Below are 23,104 nucleotides of genomic sequence, written 5' to 3' on the forward strand. Positions count from 1 at the left end.
CCTTAAAACACATGCCAAGACAGTTCATCATAAGCATGTAGACCCGGACGTACAGGTCCACATAACTAAACACCTTTTTTGAGTCTAACAACAGCAAGAAGCCTGTTCCTTTCTCTTTTGTTTAGCAAGTTTTATGAAGTTAGGGGCCTTCTTTATTTCAGTCACCTACGTCATTCCATTACTGTTTTGGTCAGCATGAAGGAACAACAGAATAAGACTCTCCAGCCTATTTGCCAACACCTTCATAAGAGAGTCATCATCTAGATTAAAAACCAAGACATGCCTACATAAAGAGCTGATGGTAGGTCCCTACTTGGTTTAAGAATGAGAAGCTGTTGACACTACCAATAAAAGGGTACTTAATGAACCCAGTCATGAAGATTGGCAGAAGCTATGCAGCAAACATCACATGAGATAAATCCAATAACCAATCAAGACGCAAGACGACCCTGTGAAAACTGTGGCCCTTGGCTGTGAGTTGCCTTTAAGGCCTTCTCTTCAGTGACTGGGTAGTCGAGAGTCTCCCTGTCTTCCATCAATACTACTGTGAGAAAGACTGAGTTAAGGTAATCTCTCCCCATCTGATTCTCTGGTAGGACTAGGTTTATTCAGGCTGACAGACCTCTTGAAACAAATTACAATTAGGAGACCTCATTACCAGGGGATGTTCCCTTTCTTGTTGCTCAACTCACCCAGAGTCATCAACTGTTAGCCAAATGCCTGTCCACCTTGCTACTCTCTTCATGCTATGCCACCCATCGTCAAGAAAGGGAGGAAAGATTTTAAACAAAACTTTCCACAAAAGGGACTCTTAGGTTATTGTAATGGATGGCCGTAAGGCAGATTTGAGCATGTTTAAGAACTAAAGAATACTGTAAAGATGAGCCTAGCTTGTTATAGTTGAATGCCTCATGAACGTTCCATGAGATAGGAGAGGTAGCAATTGATCCAGGATGAGGGAGGGTTGAGGGGTAGGGGGGGGGGGGGGGGCGAGTTAGCATCAGAATAATCCCCTAACTCTGAAAAGAACATTAAACAGACCGCAGTAGGGATGGGGAACTTTGGCGCACACAATATGCTAGTTTCTGGAAGGTATTTACACCACAACACTTTTGCATTTCACCAGCTGCCACTGCTCACTGCAACACTATATTCCATTATTTTATAACGGACCACGCTGCTTTGAAAAGTTTCAGAGCCATCCTCTTCATATGAAGCTACATAAAGAGTATTTTGTCCAATCTAGCGGCACAGGGATTGAGACAGAAGGGAAATAAATGCTGTTGGAAGAAGCAAAGTCAGCCTTTAAAACATCAGCATTATGTTCATACAGCCAGGACGGGTAGGCAGGATTAAGTGTATCGAACACAGGAACACTACACCCATGAAAGGGTGAATTATGCCAGACTAGAGCAGTTTGTCATGGATGAATTTGTAATTATTAACGGCTTTGGGACTACAGTATAGAGTTAACTGAATTCCAATATCTTCCTACATTGGAACAGGAGAGGAAACGTGAAAGCGTCCATGACACCCTCTCCTGCATTGTTTGTTCTATTTCTAAGGAGTATATGTTCTAAGAAAACTAAGCATCTATGTCAGGGTGTTAATGTAAACTCAATTCATAGTGTTCCATTCTGGGGTCTCTAGTTTTATTTCTAATGACTAATCTATGGTGGCAACTGCTACGAATAATCCTTTACTCAGGGTAACGAGTCTCCATATAATGAGGCTACTTGATGGATATTCAAGATGGACAAGCCAGATGGCACCCCTTGGAAAACGAGTTGATTGCTGACAGTCTTACTGGTACACTGCACAGACAATTCAGGGTATTTGTTCTCCATAATGAGTCAGGGGTATTATCATCTCTTGGCCATCTAGACTTTTTTCTAGGGTAGATGTCAGTTTGCTGGGGGTTTTGTGAGAAACTACCACAGACCTCTCTCCACTAGGTTCATGGTGTTTCTGGGGGGAGTTGCACCATTGCTTTTAGGCATCATACAGGGGGTATTAGAGGGTACAGATTGACATCTTCTTCTTATTACGGCTCTGGTTTCATGTCTGGGTCTGCTGACGTTCCCGACAGGATCCTCTCTGAAGTAACCAAAATAATAGTAACTATTTTCTACCGAAAACATTGGTTAGTGCTCAGACTAGCTCAACAAGATGTCCTCGGAGATGTCTTTCTCTCCTTTCTATAGAACGCATGCCTTTTACATCGAGTACAAGGGCTTCCTTCATATTAATGTATTGTACATGTAATGCTTCGATGTGGAGGGTCTCAGATGCCAATCAAGAGAACTGGAAATGCCACGACTGAGGATCCTTTTTCCTGGACACATCCAGAGAGAGTCCATGGTAGTCTTGGACAGGCATGGTGGTGTTGATTACTAGTCTTGTCCTTCTAGTAGATCTCACTGTAGCCAGTGTTTGCAAAATAATTATTTATTAACGGTGTAGAAACCCTGCAAGCAGATGGAACCGGAGGACATGGCAGTCTCTTGTTTTTGTGCCACAAGACAATTGTATGAATGGTACCTGCACAGTGTCTAAAGAGACCAAAAGTTTACAACTGAAACAAATTACCCTCCCCAAATTACTGAATGAAAGGCTTCAAAACATCCACAGTGTAGCAAAAAAAACAGAAAAAAAAACAAAAAACAAAACGGAAAAGATTAATTTTTCTGAGAAAAATAGACAGACCCAGTAGTTCTGGGACACTATCTCTAGATAATGGAAGCTAATGGCTAGTATGATAATCGAAACGTGCCATGTGGAATACCGGGTTCAGCCAGGAGTCTAAAAGGCACTGTAATGATTTTCACTTTTTCACCATATGCAGTTCTGTTGTAACAAGTTCCTTTGGACTTTCCATAAAAGATGCAGATCAAGTCAGAGCCTCTGCACAGACAAAGTTTGACCTACAATAGCTATTCTTTAAATGTATAAAAAAAGTAACTTGTATTATGCCTTTACTAACGTGAGGAAGAACGTAAAACATTCCAGAATCTGGATGGTGTGTGGAGATTGTTAGTGTTCATTGACATTGGTATAGATCCAATGACCACAAAGCAAAACGTATTTTGCTGCAAAGGCTTAACTTTACCTATGGATCATATTACAACTACTCTAAATGCAACCTGCTTTCAGATTCACATCATGAAATAAAATTGATGCAATAACACCAGGCCATGAAAGTACTTTACCTTAAAGCCAGCCTGCTTAAGAAAGTGTCCAAGTTTACTGGTAATTTCATTAAATCGCTCTTGCTGCCAATTCACCTACAAATAAATAATTTAGAAGTACATTAGAAAATATACGTATATCATGAAAACGCAAATTAATTAAAACAATGCTCAAAATAACTCAAAATCCACAATATTATGACTAGCAACATCCTGCTGATTTCATTAGTCGTTTTACTGGATTGCTTCTTCCGGATGCATAATCCGATGGTACGACTGCCACTCTGTAGCAGCATCAAATAGATTTTCATCCAAAAAACACACCAATTGTGGAGCACAAGTGTGACGCACCATAACTAATGTATTAAGATCATCTTTGTCGCTTCTCACAAAAAGCTGGTTAAAAAAAACAAAAAACAAAAAACAGATGATAGATTTGTGTTGCAAATCGGAAATAGGTCAAGCTATGACAAGGTGTCAGTATCAACATTCAAGCTGTACTTGTCATTTGGTTTTTAAAAAACGTTTAACAAACAAATTAAAAGATTCTGCTCAACACCTTTCTTTACATTTTATTACAGGTACATCAAGTTTATAGTCAGCATACATGCAGATAGCAATTGCCACACTTCAGTTGCTCCAAAGTAATTGAAATATTGTGCATCTCGACCAATACTATTTTAGATAGCTGAGCTAAGCAAATAAAGTAACACTGTTTCCTCGCTGTGCATTGTCTCATTTAACTTTCGCTCCTCCATTAAGCTTCCTAACAAGACACCCTCCTGGCACACATGCACATAAAGGACAACCGCTGCCTTTCACTGAGACACTATGAAGGTCCCACACAAGCGGTTCTTAATATTTTATTCCTACGGAGCCCCAATGAATCACGACTGGAGCCCGGGGAACCCAACCTTATCAATATCTACGATTTGAACATCAAAACAATACGCAAAAAACTAAAGAAATAAGTACAGATCTAACAAATTCTGAAATTATATTTAACTTACACACAAAAAAATAAAGAAAAAAAGAAATTATAACGGGAACGTGGGAGCTTCTCAAAATGTGGTTTTATTTCGAACTGACAAAGCGATATGCTACACCAAGATATCACTATTCCTATTTGTTGCTTAATGGGAGCTTTCTTTTTGACCACACAAACCAGTGCTTCAGTTCAGGACACCAATGTCCATACTACAGTAGATTCAGTTTTCTTTACTTGCACTGCTACCCCTTATGCTACGAATACACACCTTCATTTTTTAGCCTCCAACTTCAAAATCCTTTCCCACTTACAGAGCCGGTTTAATGCTATATTGCTTTTTGTGTATATCTACGTCTTTAATCTTCCAGTATTTCATTGTATAAGCAGTCGCTGACCCCTGAATAGGTTTCGCAGACCCCCGGGAGGTCCACGGACAGTTAGTAAAGATCTGTCCTAGAATACTACAGTGAAACAAGTACGTCCAAACTGAGGAGGAATCTCCCCCGCCCCCCAGAAAAAAAAAAAAACAGGTTGTGACAACCATTTGATACCTAAAGCGGAAGCTATGCACACATAACGACCTGGAACTATAAAAGTGAACCTTTTGTTAGTGTAGCAATGTTGCAAGTGTATGCTGATCTGCTTTGCCAACGCACACTGCTTTCCTGGGACAGGCACTGCTCCTGGATTTCTGATATATTTTTGTGCTCTCTCTCTCTGCCTGCTTACCATGTAGTTAGTCATCAGGCTAAACTGTTCTTGCTGAAGTTGGGAAAACTGTTAAAAAATTCGATCACGTGTGCACAATGTGGCAACGATAAATGGCATAATTGTGAATATGAAGAAAAACTCGGTTTCAAGCAGGAGGATCCAATAATGAATGGTCAATGAACTAATCTTCACAAGCAGAAACCTAGAACCAAGCAAGCACGTGCCTCAGTATCTCAGAGAGAACAGGAAAGACTGCAGTGGAAAAAGCGGGAGACAAAACGAGAGAGAGAATGTATTACTAAATAGTTGTCACCAAGTTCATTCCCAGTAACTGTAACTCTGCATCTTCTCGGTATTACTAAATGACATGTTGTGCATAATTTTGCAGTCAAAAGGTTGCGATGAAAATGGTATCTTAGGTTTGTCAATGGTCAGTGCATTCCTCTGCCTCCTGTGGAGCCATTTCCCTGGCTCCTCTAAACCCCTGACCCCTGTAAGGAGTTTGAGGCCCTCCTCCACCCACAAGCTTCTGCCTGTGCCTCATCCCTGGTGTCTAGTGGGAGAGTTCTGCTTTCCTACTAGGCTACCTTCTGCCTCTCTCCTCCTTTTGCTTTGCTCTCTGCTCCACTACTGCCACTTAGTGCCCCTTTTCCTCATTTCTCTCTCACTTTTGCTCTCCCACTCTATCTCTCTCCCCCACCACTGCTGCCCCCACAGTCCTGCCCCCTTTTTCAGCTCCGCCCCCTTCTTCGCTCAGTTTTTTGTCCCCCTCCCGCCTCCCAACTGTCCTCTCCTCCCCCCCTCCCTACTTAATGGCGGCTGCTGCGTGGCAGCGCAGCAGGTGCGCCGCTGACACGCCGAATGCACATCAAAGGCAAGCCCGTCTACGCTCGTCCGCGCCCAGCGCCAGAACCCCTGGCTCCCCTCCCACCCCACCGCCACCACGCAAGTCTTCAGTACAACGCCACCACCCTGCGCGCCCTCAACACCGGCCGCTCTCCCCGCCTGCCTTCAAGCCTTCTCGCAGACCACCCGCGGACCCTTCTCCTGCCGGAACTACACGTTCACCAGCCTCCACGCTAACGACCCACCCACCAAGGCAGGACGCAACCATCTCAGATGTATCCTCCTCAACACCCGCTCCGTCCACAAGTACGCAGTAGAGCTATGGAATCTACTCGACTCAGCCTCCGCAGACGTCGCCTTCTTGACCGGGACCTGGATGAACCCCTCCTCATCACCTGACATTGCCATTGCCATCCTGGACGGCTACAAGATCACCCACAGGTACCGCTTCAACAAACCAGGAGGAAGCATCGCCATCATCCACAAGAACACCTTCAGGATCAGGACCAACACCAAAGACAACCTCAGGACCAACACCAAAGACAACCTCAGCACCGCTGAACTCCTACACTTTCAAATCCACACTGACCCAAACACCACCCTCCGAGGGACCCTCGTCTACAGGCCCCCAGGCCCACAACAGCAATTCAGCGACTCCATTAACGACATTATCAGCACGCACGCTCTAGCATCAACTGGCTACATAATCCTCGGAGACCTAAACTTCCACCTCGAGAACGCCAACACCACCGCCACCCAGTTTGACAACCTCTCCAACCTCGGCCTCAAACAGCTCGTCACAACACAAACCCACTCCGCAGGACACACACTCGACCCTATTTTCTCCACCAGCAATCACATCGCTTTCAGCCACACCACCGAACTCCACTGGACAGACCACCGCTGCATCCACTTCTTCAAGAAACCCACAACACACCACCACCCACAACGTACCCCCCCACCGCAGTTGGAACAAGGTCACTTAAGTTCAACTTATCACGACCCTCTCCAAGAACCCACCCATCGACACCACCGACACTGATGCAGTGCCCGCAACTTCAGGCAATGGGTCAACACCTGTGCCAATACTCTCGCCCCAATCAAGAATCCCTCCAATAGACGTATCGACAGAAAGACCTTCCGGTTTACCACCAACCTCCACGAATCTAAGCAAAGCTGCTGAAGACGGAAAGAAAGAGGTGCCAAGATCAGACTCTGGACAACCACACAGTCTTCAAAAAAGCCATCAGCAGACACCACTAACTCATCCGAGCCGCCAAAAGAACTGCCTTCAAAGACCGAATCAACAACAACCCACACAGCCACACGGAGCTCTTCAACGTCGTGAAGGAACTCTCCAAACCCAGCTCCAACGCCAACGACATCCCAAGACCTCTGCGACTCCCTACCCTCCTACTTACACCGCAAGACTGCAGACATCCACGGCAGCTTCAGCACCCAGATCCCCCTCAACCCCCCCAGAAACCACTATCATCACAGATTCACCTGTGATCAACCTCCTGCTCTCCTGGAACCCCGTCAACAACACCGTAGAAATCATGACCACCACCCACTCCAGCTCTCCATCTGACCCCTGCCCTCACATCCTCAACAAAGCAAGCTCCGTCATCGCACCCCAGCTACGGAAGATCATCAACAGCTCCTTTGAGTCCGCCACCTTCCTGGAGAGCTGGAAACACTCCGCGATCAACGCCCTCCTCAAAAAACCCAAGGAGGACCCAAAGGACCTCAAGAACTTCTGGCCTATTTCCCTGCTCCCCTTCCTGGCAAAAGTCATATGGAAGGGTGTCAACAGACAACTAAATCGCTTCCAAGAGGAGAACCACACCCTGGACCCTTCCCAATCCAGATTCCGCAGCCACCACAGCACCATAACCGCCCTCATTGCCGCCACCGACGACATCAGAACCATGCTGGACAGCGGCAAAACCGTGGCCCTCATCCTCCTGGACCACTCGGCCGCGTTCCACACCATCTGCCACCACACCCTACGCTCACGCCTCAGCAATGCTGGAATCTGCGACAGAGACCTGGACTGGGTTTCCTCCTTTCTCATGGGCAGAACCCAGAGAGTCCGCCATCCTCCATTCCGCTCGGAGGCCACCAAAGTCATCTGCGGCATACCCCAGGGTTCGTCCCTCAGCCCGACCCTCTTCAACGTCTATATGGCCCCGCTCCCTAACATCGCCCGATCCTGCAGCCTCAACATCATCTCATACGCCAACGACACCCAGCTCCCAGTCAACAAGTCAATCACCTTCAAACTCCTCACCCACGCTCACAAAGCACTGCACAACACCAGACCAGAATACCTCAAAATACCTCTCCTACACTCCGACCCGGCATCCTCGCCCCGCCGACCTCGTCCTCGTAACCGTCCCACGCGTCTCCAAAACTACAACCGGCAGTAGATCATTCTTGCACCTCACCACCAAAACGTGGAACACTCTTCCCACCCACCTGCGCCAGACCAAAGACCTCCTTACCTTCAGGAAACTTCTCAAGACCTGGCTGTTTCGAGCAGTAGCAGCACCCCCCCCCCCCCCCCAATGTTCTCCCCCTTCAGCACCTTGAGACCCTCACGGGTAAGTAGTGCGCTTTACAAATCCCTGATTGATTGATTGATTGATTGATTGAATGGTTTGTACTGTGGTTCGAGTGACTCTTAGGATGCCAAAGTGAAGCACAATACAATACACCCCAATCTAGATGCTATTTTTAGGCCCCATTTTTCCTTGATACTGTGAAAGTGTGAGGTCATGTAGTATTTTAACGACATCTATAGTAAAGTTCTTATTTACCACACTCTTCCCCCTCACGGAGTGATAGGTAGGGTTGTCGTGGGGCTGAAACGTCTATTGCAGGGCTCTGGAAATGTGCATCTTATCTTAAGTTCCTGATGTCGCAAATCTCTGGCTATTTTTGGCTCAGCTTCAGTGCACTTAATCGTTGTGTGTGTGCAGGACATAGTCAAAAATGGATTGAGACATACGGTGGGTGTCAATGGGGTAGACCAGATGAGGAAACCTATGCATCTTTCCTTTTCTGAGCATGACTACCTTTAGCTCACTAGACTGTGGTAGACTTACAGGAGGCTGATTATACCCACAGAACATGCGTTTTTACCCACTGCCTGCACAGTGAGAGTTACGAACTTGCCTCTCCTGTAAAATTCAGTCCCCTACAATCAGGTCCTTTGCTCCACCCATGAAGGCTACTGATGTTGCATGTACATCTACACTAGATTAAAGAATAAAGTGGAGTGTGTGCGCTAAGAAACCCATTTTATATCTCCTTAGGGTTAATAAGACAAGAAACGAAAGTTAGTGAGAGCATGTTAGACAGAAGTATAAATTGCAGGGGTCATCCAAAACATTTCTTAGGTCTTTAGAAATGTACCAGACTCTAAGGTGTGGAGGACAGAACACAGATGAGCAATTTGTAGTGTAGGTATAATCCCTTGTCACTTCCTGCTCTGTTCTTCCTCAAAGGTAATACCACCAGAAGAATGAGAGTGAGGAAGCCTTGTATGTGTCTTGGATTTGTTTCTCTCGAAAAGACAGCTCCAGGTCCCACCCCACCTTTCTGCAATCACTATAGGACAAAGATTGTGGGGTCTGATCAGTCAAAGGAATATGCTAAAAAGTCACAAACCGCCTTGAACCAGTACTAGAAATTAAATTGTGGAATCCGCAATCTGTCAGCAAACTGGGTATAATTATGGGGTATAACCTTGTAGTCAGTGTGTCAGGAAAAGTCTGACTCTGCCTTGAACCACTTTCAACAAAGGCATTGACAATGTCAGGGAGGGGACTGGAGATACCCCTGCCCATAGGGAAAGAAAAGGCTACCTAGAAGAAGAGGGCCCCCAAGAAGCTTTGTAAAATGTAAGTTGGACCCTTGTAGCCCAGGCAAGGATCTGCATTCCCAGGCCATCTGGTAAAGACTTAGACTTAGACTCAGGCTTGCTATGCAGACAGCCCTGTTGAGAGACAACTTTCTCCCGATTCGGTCATGGCAAGAGCGCACTTTGAACTGTCCACAATCACTAGGGGGAGAGCGACCAGAAGCGACCTGAGAGACTGACTACGAGAGATGGATAACTAGAAGAAAAGTTGTCATGCTTGGAGCAGGGGAAAACTGGAAACGGTGTTGGTGGTTTCATCCCAAGGAACGGATGCATGTGCTGGCAATCTAGTGAAGAAAAGTGTAACTGCATTTGGTAGCTGCATTTCATAGCCTAACAAGATCACAGCTATGACCTAGAGTGGGCTCTTCATTTGCTTGGCTAGCAGGATTGAAGCTTGAGGCCCAAAAGGTTGATTCTCAACTTTAATTTCCATAAGAAAGATTGCTCTCCGATACAGAAAAACGACTAAACAGAATTACATCCGATTTGGCAGAACGTTAGCCCTTTACTCAGAAAGGGTGTTTTTTGTTAGTTGATGTAAATCCGTTCAGTAGTTTGAGTCCCAAAGGGACCTCTACCCCTTGAGTGGCAAGCCACAACCTGTTGTAGCAGTCATTACAGGACTCAAGGGCATGGTCTTTACTGAAATACATTATAGTGAAAACCTGTTTTTGAGGGTTGTAAAATGTAACACATATAAAGAGTAATAGAGATTTTAGTCACAATGTAAATCACTATGTTGCTGGTAACATACTTAATTTTCAAAAATGTGTTTTAAGGTGATTTTACTCTCTGAGAAATGCTTATCCTCTGCTGGAATTTAGGAAACCATATCTGAGAGAAAACAGTTTTCTCTTGTGATTTTCTCATAGGTGGTATGAAAGGTGCAAAAGAAGCTAAAATTAAAAGTACATTTTAATAAGTTCTGATTATCGTCCTCAGTCATGTGACAAAGTCTGTTAAACTTAGGAATACTTACCTTCTCCATCTCTACAAGGCAGGTTAGGTGTGGAGTGTCTAGAAAGGGCCTACAGGTTGTTGGTTTTCCACCAAATGAGAGAACCTTGCAAACACTAGATCCTCCTTAATGACCTTCTACTTATGTCCATTGCTGTGAGATGCACTTCTGTAATGGGCAAATGTATAACCTGGCGTATGGTACAATCACTATGCAGAAAGCTATTGAAATGGCATCATCCTCTGTTGATTGAAGTAGGCTTTGCCTGTTTCTGCAATTTGCAGAGGTTGAAGAATGCTCTTTCACACTGATGGCGAAAGCTAGGCTGTGTGAAAGGAGACATTGCTAGCTCAGTCTTGTTGCTTGCTGCTATTTATTAGCCAGTAGTCTTAATATAGAAACACATGAATGGGTTTCCTAGGCAGATGGACTGCCACGTCCAAAAGACGCTTCATAAACACCCTTGCCACTGTAGTAACTTCAAAAGGCAGCATATTGAATTGATAGTGGTTTCCACTTCGCCCAAAGTGAAGGTACTGATTGGGTGCTGAGTGTATATGGATGTGAAAGTATGCGTCTTTCATATCTAGCACCGACATGAAGTTGCCTTGGTGTAGCAGCGGGAGGACAATATGACAAAATCTAGAGGAGATGAAGCAAACTGTCCTTTCTGGGGATGAAAAAATAGAGATAATCTCCTGCTCAGTGTTGGTCTACGGGTACCATATCTATGGCTTCCTTTGTTAGGAGTGCTTGCACCGTTTCAGTGTCTAGGCCCCGAGTGGGTGGTGGAGCAGGATGAGGTCTGGTACTCATACGTAGGGCTTTGTTCAATGTTGACACAACTTTTGGAGTCTGGGGTATATCACCTGGTGGAGCATGACCTTAAGGTTGTGGCTGTAATCAGTTTGGCTCTGGAAGCAACGCATGACTCCCACGGAATGGTGCTCTGCCTCAGCCTTTGGTTGATTAGAGGGTCCTCATTTATCTCTTGAGGTGCAGCCAATGTGCATAGTATAACCCTATTCTTTGGCCAAGAGACTGGAGTGTGCTGCTTTGCTGGCTCAATGAACTTGGCCTCCTCCTCAATGTCAGAGCCCTTGGAGAATAAGGTCTCTGGAAATTCTTGTGTCTGGCCCTGGAAAATGCGGGAAGGGCTAGACTTCATACTTGGTGCCAGGGATCTCATTTGCCGAGACGTAGTCAGGCATTTCCAATAACTCTTGGTACCGTATAGTGTGATGCACCCATGTTCTCTCCCTCTACTGCGAAGTGTTTTTTTTTTAGTGGAAGGTGAGGCAGGCAACGTAGAATATCTCTGTATGGTCGGGGGGGGGGGGGCAGAGTTTGCAGACCTCATGTCAGTCAATCCAGGAGTATTTTGCATTGAATTTAGGACGTAATTGTTATAAATTGTATTCCATAACACAATCCTACGTGCATTCTCGAGGAAAGTCAAAAGTGACCCTACACGGGAAGGTAAGCTTGAGGCCATGATGGTTCAAATTCTGCCCAGCTTTAATTGTCATTTCCAAAGTCCAGTCAGTACGAGTGGAAGCGTTCTGGGCAGAGTAATACCATGTTCATTGCATCTTTTTTTAAAGGGAGATGTAGAATCTGAAACTAAACTGAGAAAAAAAAATAATCAACCAATATGAATTGCACTTCAGCTTCGAAGCAGCATTCTCAAACATCGAGTCTGATGCAGAAGAAAATAATCTGAGGTGGAGCCCGTGTTGTGGACTAAGGGAACAAGTGTAGTAACAAACTCCTTTGAAGAAAAACAAGTCTGTGCCCAACATGTGGGATTGCAGGTGTAAGCAGAGCATGTGTATGTAAAGGTACATGTACTACAAACACACACACACACACATATATATATATATATATATATATATATATATATATATATATGTATGTATGTATGTAGTTAGATAGAGAGATAGACAGAGAGATAGCCACTGGCCAGTTATAGTTGATTCTGTGTTTCCATAGGAAATGTCTTTTTGGTTTGTTAATAACGTTGGTGTTTGTCAAATCTTCACAAACCTTTTCTAAAAAGTGCTCTTTTTTGCCTATATTTTACATAGAAAGTTCTGGGGTGATCCATCAAGTGGGGGGACAGAAAAAAAGGTGGGTTCCAAAGCCTAATTTCTCCATGCAATTTCCATACAGAGTTTTCAAAAGGGCTATAGCCGAAACAGCAGAACAGAAAACCAAGACCCTGTAAGTTGAAATGAGCCGGTGTTTTCCTTGCAACTGTAATGTAGGATTGGATTTGATTATTAAAGTTTGCTAGTTCTGGCTTTCTGAGTGCAGCAAGACACTGTGGGTGTTCGTTCCCAATGCGGTCTCATGACGAAACTCACATCAGCTGGTGCCAGCGTGCAGGAGGCTGACTGTACACCTCATCAAAATCTTCCTTCCAAAAGAACAACAAACGCTGCACTCTGAACGCCAAACTATTCCTTTATTGTGCATTTGATGTTTGCACAATAAAGGAATATTTTGGGAGTGCAGCGTTTGTTGCTCTTTTGAAAGGAATATTATATATATATATATATATATATATATATATATATATATATATATATATATATATATATATATATATATATATGTATGGAAAATGTCACTTACCCAGTTGACATCTGTTCGTGGCATGTTCCGCTGCAGATTCACATGCTATGCACAGGTCCTGCCATCTAGTGTTGGGCTAGGAGTGTTACAAGTTGTTTTTCTTCAAAGAAGTCTTTTTGAGTCACGGGACCGAGGGACTCCTCCTTTTCGGCTCCATTGCGTATGGGCAAGGACTCCATCTTAGATTGTTTTCCCGCAGAGGGGATGGTAGGAGTGATAGAGTGCAAAGAAAGATGTCCATGCAATGGAATAGATATATATATTTATATATACATATATATATACACACACACATATGTACAAATTTGAATGTAACTTAAACGGCTACAGGCTCCCGGGGAGGAGGGAGGACGCATGTGAATCTGCAGCAGAACATGCCACGAACAGATGTACACTGGTTAGGTGACACTTTCCGTTCGATGGCATGTGTAGCTGCAGATACACATGCTATGCATAGACTACAAAGCAGTTCTCCTCCAATAAGCGGTGGTTAGCCTGTAGGAGTTGAAGTTGTTTGAAATAGTGTTCTTAGTACAGCCTGTCCTACTGTGGCTTGTTGTGTTGCTAACACATCTACACAATAATGCTTGGTAAATGTGTGAGGTGTTGACCAAGTGGCTGCTTTACAGATTTCTGTCATTGGTATATTTCCTAGAAATGCCATTGTTGCTCCTTTCTTCCTAGTGGAATGTGCTTTTGGTGTTACTAATAGCTGTCTTGTAGCCTTTAGGTAACAGGTTTGGATGCACTTTACTATCCATCTGGCTATGCCTTTTTTTGAGACAGGATTACCAGTTTGGGGTTTTTGGAATGCGACAAACAGCTGTTTAGTCTTTCTGAATGATTTTGTTCTGTCAATGTAATACATTAAAGCTCTTTTAATATCTAATGTATGGAGCGCTCTTTCTGCTACTGAGTCTGACTGTGGGAAGAAGACTGGAAGTTCCACTGTTTGATTTAAATGAAACAGTGAGATGACTTTAGGTAGGAATTTTGGGTTTGTGTGAAGTACAACCTTGTATTTGTGTACTTGTATAAAGGGTTGTTCAATAGTGAATGCTTGTATTTCAATAACTCTTCGTAATTAAGTGATTGCCACGAGGAATGCTACTTTCCATGTTAGAAATTGAATATGAGACGAATGCATGGGTTCAAACAGTGGACCCATGAGTTGTGTGAGTACAATATTAAGATTCCATGAAGGTACTGGTGGTGTTCTTGGAGGTATGATACGTTTTAGACCCTCCATGAAGGCTTTGATGACAGGCACTCTATATAGAGATTTGTTTTGTTTATTTTGTAAATAAGCTGAAATAGCTGTGAGATGTATTTTAATGGATGAAAGAGCTAATTTTGCTTTTTGTAGATGGAGTAAATAACCCACAATGTCCTGTATGGATGCAGCAAGGGGTGTTATGTGTTAGGATTGGCAGTTAAAAACAAATCTTTCCAATTTGTTTGCATAGCACTGCCTGGTAGTGGGTTTTCTTGCTTGTTTCATCACTTCCATACATTCTGGTGGAAGGTGTAGATATCCAAACTCTAAGATTTCAGGAGCCAGATTGCTAGATTGAGTATTGCTGGATTGGGGTGCCTGATTTGTTGTTTGTTTTGTGTCAACAGATCCAGCCTGTTTGGTAGTTTGATGTGTGGTATTAGTGACAGGTCTAACAATGTTGTGTACCATGGTTGACGTGCCCACATTGGTGCTATAAGTATGAGTCTGAGTTTGTTTTGACGCAGTTTGTTGACCAGAATTGGAATGAGTGGGAGAGGGGGAAAAGCGTAAGCAAATATCCCTGACCAGTTGATCCATGGAGCATTGCCCTTGGATCGAGAGTGTGGGTACCTGGACGCGAAGTTTTGGCATTTTGGGTTGTGGTTGGTGGCGAATAGATCTATGTCTGGTGTTCCCCACTGGCAAAAGTACTTGTGAAGCACTTGGGGGTGAATTTCCCACTTGTGTGTTTGGTGATGATCCCGGATGAGGCCGTCTGCTAATTGATTGTGAATCCCTGGAATATACTGAGCTACAGGGTGTATGTTGTGAATTTTTTGTGCTAGAAGGCAAAGTTGTGATGAGTGGGTTCCTCCTTGTTTGTTCAAGTAGTACCTTGTTGTCATATTGTCTGTTTTGATGAGAATGTGTTTGTGAACAAGGAGATTAAAAAGCTTCTAGTGCTAGGAATACTGCTAGCAGTTCTATGTGATTTATGTGAAGTTGTTTTTGTTTGATATCCCATTGTCCTTGAATGTTGTGATTGTTGAGATGTGCTCCCCATCCAATCATTGATGCATCTGTTGTAAGAATGGCGTGAGGCACAGGGTTTGAAATGGCCGCCCTTTGTTTAAATTTGTGGAATTCCACCACTGAAGCGAGATGTGTGTTTGGCGGTCTATCAACACTAGATCTTGAAGATGACCATGTGCCTGTGACCATTGTTTTGCGAGGCACTGTTGTAAGGGCCGCATGTTTAATCTTGCGTTTGGGACAATGGCGATGCATGATGCATTAAGCCCAACAGGTTCATGACAAATTTGACTGTGTACTGTTGGTTTTGCTGGATTTTTGGCAATATGTTGTGGAACGATTGTACCCTTTGTGGACTTGGGCTTGCAAGTGCTCTTTGGGTGTTTAATGTGGCTCCTAAATACTTCTGAATTTGCGCTGGTTGTTGGTGCAATTTTTGGTAGTTTTTTTGAGAACCCTAGTGTGTGTAGGGTGTTTATTACATAACGTGTATGATATTGGCACTGTGTTTGACTGTTGGCTTTTATTAGCCAGTCGTCGAGATATGGAAAGACATGGATATGTTGTCTTCTTATGTATGCTACGACTATGGCAAGGCATTTTGTAAATACTGTGGGAGCTGTTGTTATCCCGAAAGGTAACACTTTGAACAGGTAATGTTTTCCTTGTATTACAAATCTGAGATATTTTCTGTGCGCTGGATGGATGGGTATGTGAAAATACGCATCTTTTAGATCCAGTGTTGCCATAAAATCTTGCTGTTGTAACAGTGGGACTACATCCTGTAGTGTTACCATGTGAAAGTGTTCTGATTGGATGTAGAAATTGAGAGTTCTGAGATCTAGTATTGGTCTCAATGTTTTGTCTTTTTGGGAATGAGGAAATACAGGGAGCAAACCCCTGTGCCTTTTTGATGATGTGGCACAAGCTTTACGGTTTGTTTGAGTAATAGTGCCTCTACCTCTGTTTGCAACATTGAAATGTGTTGAGATGAGAGTTTGTGTGGTTTTGGGGGAATATCTGGAGGCGTTTATGTGAACTCTATGCAGTAACCATGTTGGATAATAGATAAGACCCAATTGTCTGTTGTGATGGGTAACCAGTGGGTGTGGAACTTTTGTAGTCTTCCTCCCACAGGGGAAGGGTGGTGAGGGAAGATGTGGATGAAGTCACTGTTTGGTATGCGTGGGTTGCTTTGAGGGCTGATATTTTCCTCTAGATCTGGGAAATTGTCCTCTCTAGGTTCCCCGAAAACCCCCTCTCTGGTATTGTGTCTAGTAAGAGGGTTTGGTTTGGGAGGTAGATGGCTCAGATGGTTGGGGTCTAAAGCCTCCCCTATATTGAGGCTTTCGAAATGAGCCTCTGTCTTGAGTTGAATAAAGCACCCCCATAGCGTTGCCAGTGTCGGCGTCTCTTTTTAATTTTGTCAGTGGCTGTATCAACCTGTGTGACAAATAGTTGTTGTTCATTAAAAGGCAGGTTCAGAACAGCCTGCTCAATTTCAGGTTTAAAGCCTGACAATCTAAGCCATACGTGTCGCCTAATGGGGACAGCCTTATTAATAGTTCTTGTGGCTGTGTCTGCAGAGTCTAACGCTGACCTGATCTGATTGTTGGTAATTGCCTGTCCCTCCCCTACTACCTGCTGGGCTCTCTTCTGTCGGTCCTTGGGGAGATGCTAGATAATGTCTTTCATCTCATCCCAGTGGGCCCTGTCGTATCTGGCCATTAGTGCCTGGGAATTGGCTATACACCATTGATTAGCTGCCTGTGATGCCACCCTTTTACCAGCAGCATCAATTTTTTTGCTTTCCTTATCTGGAGGGGGTGCGTCTCCAGAGGACTGGGAGTTAGCCCTCTTCCTTGCTGCGCTGACCACTACGGAATCTGGGGGTAGCTGTTGGGTAATAAAATCTGGGTCTAAAGGCACTGGCTTATATTTCTTTTCTACCCTTGGAGTAATAGCTCTTGCTTTAACTGGTTCCTGGAAGATTTGATGTGCACGTTTTAACATGCCAGGAAGCATCGGTAGACTCTGGTAGGTGGCGTGAGTTGAGGACAATGTGTTAAATAAGAAGTCATCCTCAAGAGGTTCTGTGTGCATGGCTACGTTGTGAAATGCCGCTGCCCTGGCTAGAACCTGTGTATATGAGGTGCTATCCTCTGGGGGTGATGGCTTTGATGGATAGCACTCTGGACTTTTGTCTGAAATAGAATCATCATAAAGGTCCATGGGTCAGTGTCATCCTGGTGTGACTGTACAAAGTGTGATGGAGACTGTGCAGTGGGGGTAGCAGGCGGGGAGACAATTAGGTGAGGAGAATGAGGAGGAGACTGGTGAGGTGAAAACCGAGAAGGCAGAGATTTTTGTCTCCGTTTCAGCACTTTAGCCGATGGCTGATCAGTGTCCAAATGTCCATGAAAGGCCTGTTTCCTCTTTGTTTTTAGAGGAGGGGCAGTGAGGATTTTGCCAGTGTCTTTATGAATTTGTATTCTGGCGAGTTTCTCGTCAAAATCCTCCATTTGCGTAAGTTCTTCCGCAAATTTATGGCTTTCTTTTAATTGCTTGGAAAGTCCACGCTCCTCTGTGTATGTGTGTTTTATCAGCTCCGAAGCCGTCTTCTTTGGGATCGAAAGGCCTGAAGTACTTGTTGACCTCGGCTCCGAGAGTGACTTTCGGGGCTTCGACTCGATGGGTTGGTGCTTGAGAATTTCAGAGCCTGTGCCTCGACTCCAAAGGTTTTGTTGTTGTGGCCTTTCTCGGTGCCGAAGATGTTGCTTGGTCACTGGTAGTTTTCTTACGGGTGGAGCCATGGCCTTCTGGCAGTGGAGTCCCTGAGGTCTTGTATTTGGGCTTGGATAGGGTCAGGGCAAGCGTACTCACGTGCTGGCCCGCTGTTATCGGTCGGTCGTTGTCGGACTCATGCTCTGAGTCGGACCCGCGAACGGAGACTGTGGTGTGGATCATCTCCTCCTCTTCTGCGTCGAGGCGTTCAGTGCTTCTGGACGCCATCTCTAACCTTCGCGCTCTTCGGTCTCTCAGAGTCTTTTTCGAGCGGAAGGATCTACAGGCCTCGCCTGTATCCTCCCTGTGGTCTGGAGATAGACACAGGTTACAAACTAGATGTTGGTCCGTGTAAGGATACTTGGCGTGGCACAGAGGGCAGAATCTAAACGGGGTCTGGTCCATGACGCTTCGATAAGTGATTTTTGGTTGGGCCGACCAGGCCCAAGTTGGGCGCAGGTGCCCCGAAGGGCAAGTAGAGATCTGTGTCCACCGGTACCGAGGTGTCGATGATAGATGGCACTCGATCGAAAACAATACCGACGAATTTAGAGAGTTTGCAATATTTTTCTGACTTGAACAACCGGAGTGAAAAGAAACACGTCCGAACCCGATGGCTGAAACAAAACAATCTAAGATGAAGTTGATGCCCATGCGCAATGGAGCCGAAAAGGAGGAGTCACTCGGTCCCGTGACTTGAAAAGACTTCTTCAAAGAAAAACAACTTGTAACATTCCGAGCCCAACACTAGATGGCAGGACCTGTGCATAGCATGTGTAGCTGCAGCTACACATGCTATCAAACATACATACACACACACACACACATATATATCTAGACATATATACCCACATATACATATTCCTTACCCTTAACCCCTTATCTATACCACTTTTCATTTAACCTCTACCTATATCCTTACCCCTTTACTGTCACACCTCACACCCCTTGCCCTTAACACTGACTCATTGTTTTTCCTTTACAACTTACACTTAATCCCTTATTGCCTTAGCCACAACCCCTTAATCTTTACTATACCTCCCTTAAACTTAACCTACTTACTGTTGAATTCTTACAAGCTTAAATGTATTCCCTTGTCATACTCTTAACTACTTACCCACAACACTTTCCTTTAATCTGCTGTCCTTACGCCCTTGCCCCTTTTACTCTTAACCACATTCCCCCATTATCAGTAACCCCTTACTGCCTTATCCCTTCATCCCTTACCCTAAACTGTTGGCTCCCTAACCCTTTCCTACTTGCATATAACCACCTACTCCTACCCAAACTCTCTGAACGCTTTACCCATACTATCTTACTCTGAACCCCTTATCCAAAAGCTCCACAGTAAAAATAAATATCCACACACCATTACTTATATAGTTTGCCATTATGTGATTTACAATGTACCATTAAATGATGAAATGCTTTATGATGAAATTGTAGTCCACAAGGAAATTTCCATGAAATTGATGCAAATAAATGGTAGGTTTCCACTAGGAGCAACCCTTCCAACATCTTTTATGTGAAAAACACTGAGTTGACCATGCTGGTTATAAAAAGATTCACAAGCAGTGTAAAAACTGGTACTGGTCGACTATGCATTTTACCAGATAAAGACACACATTTTGACCTCTATATTTCACATGTAGTATCTAGCTGTATGGTGTGATCAAAATACGTTTTCCTTTCTTACTCAATCACTGGCTGGACCATGACTTATTGTTATTATTGGTTGTCGATGTTACCAATCTCTACCCCACAACAGCATCCTAAGTAAGACTTCGACAGCTCTTCCTAACGAAAAATGTGTTAAATGGGTGTATTTTGTAACAAGTTTTGGGTCCAACAGTAAGGTAAGGACGAGACAACCAGGGGTGCTATGCTTACATTGTCCACAATCTGAGCCCAATAACCACAGATTACCCTGGCACTTCTGAAAAAGTTCTTCACAGACTACATGTGAATGTTTAATATAAATGAGCTGCAAAACGTTTGCTAAACAGGTACTCCTTTTCGCCTGAAGTACAAATCTATCACATGCTGTACATATTATTTCATTCTGTATACTTCCAACCATGCAGGAGGTGGCTGTGTGGGTGCAGTAGTAGCTTTTGCAGATTTATTTGCCCTAGAACGGCTTCTTGTCAAAGGCTATGGCTCATGCGACTAGGACTCCAGGACCAATCTAAAGTGCACAACACTATAATCAAAGAGTGGAGAATAGGAAACCAGAAAGTTTCAGAGCCACAGACAGCTGTCGGCTGCATAACCAGAGCCTCAGCCAAAGCAGTGAAGGAACTCTTTTTTAAACCAGCCTCACAAGGAACAGGGGCACAGAATAAACAAACAGCCCAACTCCCAAAAGGTGGTTTCTCGAACAGCTGATGCCAGAGACTGTAAAGTGCCCATAACAAAGAAATTCATGGAAGGCCTGTTCCAAGGACTGAGATATGTCTTTGCTCAGCTAAGGGGGAGATGATGCAAGGACTTCAGGAGGTTAAAAAACACACACACATGAAGGCCCTGGGAGACACCGTTTGTTCACTGGAAGGACACTGAACTGCAGGGATAGTTGTAAGATTTAGAAAACTGCTGGAAGCACAACAACTTGAGAATTCGGGGAGTCCCTCAGGGCACACAGATCGACGATATTGAAGGATATATCCAAAAGTTTTCAGAATAGTACTCCAAGCGGATGAAATCATGGACACCCAGCTAGACTAACCACACCACGCAGCAAAGTCAGTCCCTGAGACCAACAGATGACCTAATATATTGATGAGAACACATCACTTCAAACAACTGGAACAGATCATGGCTGTGGGGAGAATGCTGAAGGGCATTAGCCTTGAGGATCTGTCAATGTCCCTATTCTAAGACCTGTTGCCTGTGACACTGCTGAATGGAAAGAAAGGTGACTGACTTTGATAGAACTTAGGCTCATATGTAGGGGGACGCCAGTTACGTCTAGCCTTCTAGTGGTAGAGCCAACCACGCAAAAAAAGGTCACCATCTGAAGCAAAGAAAATCCTCGACCAGGCACACAACTTAGATCCTGGAGAAAAACAAAGCAAAGGATCATCACTGCAAATGAAGCCAAAGTTACATATAGAAGTGGTAAAAAACCTTGAGAAAGAAGAAGAATGAGGCTGCCGTGAGGTTATTTTAGCAGTAATTCATTGGCACATTATTTTAGCCACAGACCTACAGCCTGTGCCCTTTAGCTTAGTAATAATTCATTTTAATTTATTTTCTGAGCAGAAGCTTCATTTTGCGGTGATGTTTTTTTTTATTTTTTATCTCATACGCTCTTAGCCAAGAAACTCTTCATTTTTTAGCTTGATATTTTCGTTCTGTGCTTTACTCAAGGCTGTACACGATATTGTTGTAGGTACATAATGGAACATCACAATCTCTGCCACTTCACAGAAACTTTTGTGTTCTTAAGTTAGGGCAGTTTTCTTAGAACACCAGCGGTTTCATTATAAAACATCTCTCTGCCCTTTATACGTTACAGGGAAGTCCAAGCCAGAAGTTGCCACCGCATGTTGTTGCTTAATTGCAGCTGTCTGCTGAGACTCTAAGTCTTTTCTGCCTACCTGGGAGAGGACTTTAGGTAGACCAACAGCCCTCTTCGCTAGTACCATATTCAGATATGGGGGATGATAGCTTCCCAAAGGTCTCAATGGGCGGGTTAGGGCTAGCACTGCTGTGCTCCAATATGGTACTTTAGTGGCATAGGTAGGGGTTCTAATAGTTAGCATTCTGACACTATGGGAGGACTTTTCCTAGGTTTCACTTACTTTGTCACCGCTCTGCTATTGTCATGTTTCATTATCCTAATCACTGCAGTAGATGCCATTTTATCTAAAACGCAGTTGATTCAATAAAATACATTGAACCAATTTCTGCTTCTGTTTGTCTTTACATGTGTGAGACAAAACTGAGAGAAAAGGATAAGGTCTGTTCCACCACGATTTCCCTGAGAAATTAGAATGTCATGTGCATGGCTGTTACAAATCACTGCCACTTTTGGGTGCTGGAGAGGTACTGCTAGCTGGCCGGAAGGGTTAGGTTGACAATTGTCACACTGTGTGGGACTTAGTTAGCCACATTTCGGTGGTGCTGCAACTCGAATCCAGCAGTCTCATTAGTACAATGAGAACCAACATGACAAGGCCTATTGCAAAAGAAAGAAAGGCTGTTCATAGATGGACTCAAGAGTTTGAGCACCTGCAGAAAGAGGAGTGCACAGAGTAGACAGAAGCCTACAAGGGGAGGAAGAGGAGTGAACTGGCTGGCATCAGACTGTTTGGCATCTTGAATATGCAACAGTGCAACTGAGGTTCGAGGGTGAGGAGGTGGCAGGCAGGAATAAGATTGATAAAACCAATTTTCTAGGAAAGTCTTGTTTGTGTAGTTCTGTTTTTTTGGTGTGGTATTCACTGTTGTATGGGGTATTAAGAGAGAAAGGAGATCCTACAAGATGTAGGTAGATGGTGGGTATATTTACATAGTTGTTGTCAGATTCTCCTGAACTGCAGGGAAATAGTAATCCTGTAGAACCACAACATCCAACAGCCCGCATCTCAATTAGTTGTTAAAGGGTGCGCAACAGGCCTCTTGGTTTCGTACAATGTGTGGGGAGGGAATGCCCCATCAAAATACTAAGGATCTTTCAGACTTTGAGTAGAATGAAGGGCAACATTAAAGTTATTCACGAAAGCCATTTAGTTCTTTGAGACATATGGTGGCTGAGAACCAGACAGTTCGCATTTCAATATCTGCTTCTCCAAAGACCAAA

The 23,104-nt window shown here is 44.1% G+C and overlaps 1 protein-coding gene across 1 annotated transcript in view; it reads right to left on the reverse strand.

The window, feature by feature from the left end:
• The window catches only part of HBS1L (HBS1 like translational GTPase), a 414,125-nt gene that overhangs the window by 49,193 nt on the left and 341,828 nt on the right, over positions 1-23,104 (reverse strand). The window contains exon 9 of the mRNA XM_069235198.1: positions 3,210-3,284. Within this exon, the coding sequence (XP_069091299.1) occupies positions 3,210-3,284 (75 nt within the window). The remainder of the gene's footprint in view (positions 1-3,209; positions 3,285-23,104) is intronic.

The sequence above is a fragment of the Pleurodeles waltl genome, chromosome 5, assembly GCF_031143425.1.
Source record: "Pleurodeles waltl isolate 20211129_DDA chromosome 5, aPleWal1.hap1.20221129, whole genome shotgun sequence".
Classification (NCBI taxonomy): Eukaryota; Metazoa; Chordata; class Amphibia; order Caudata; family Salamandridae; genus Pleurodeles; species Pleurodeles waltl.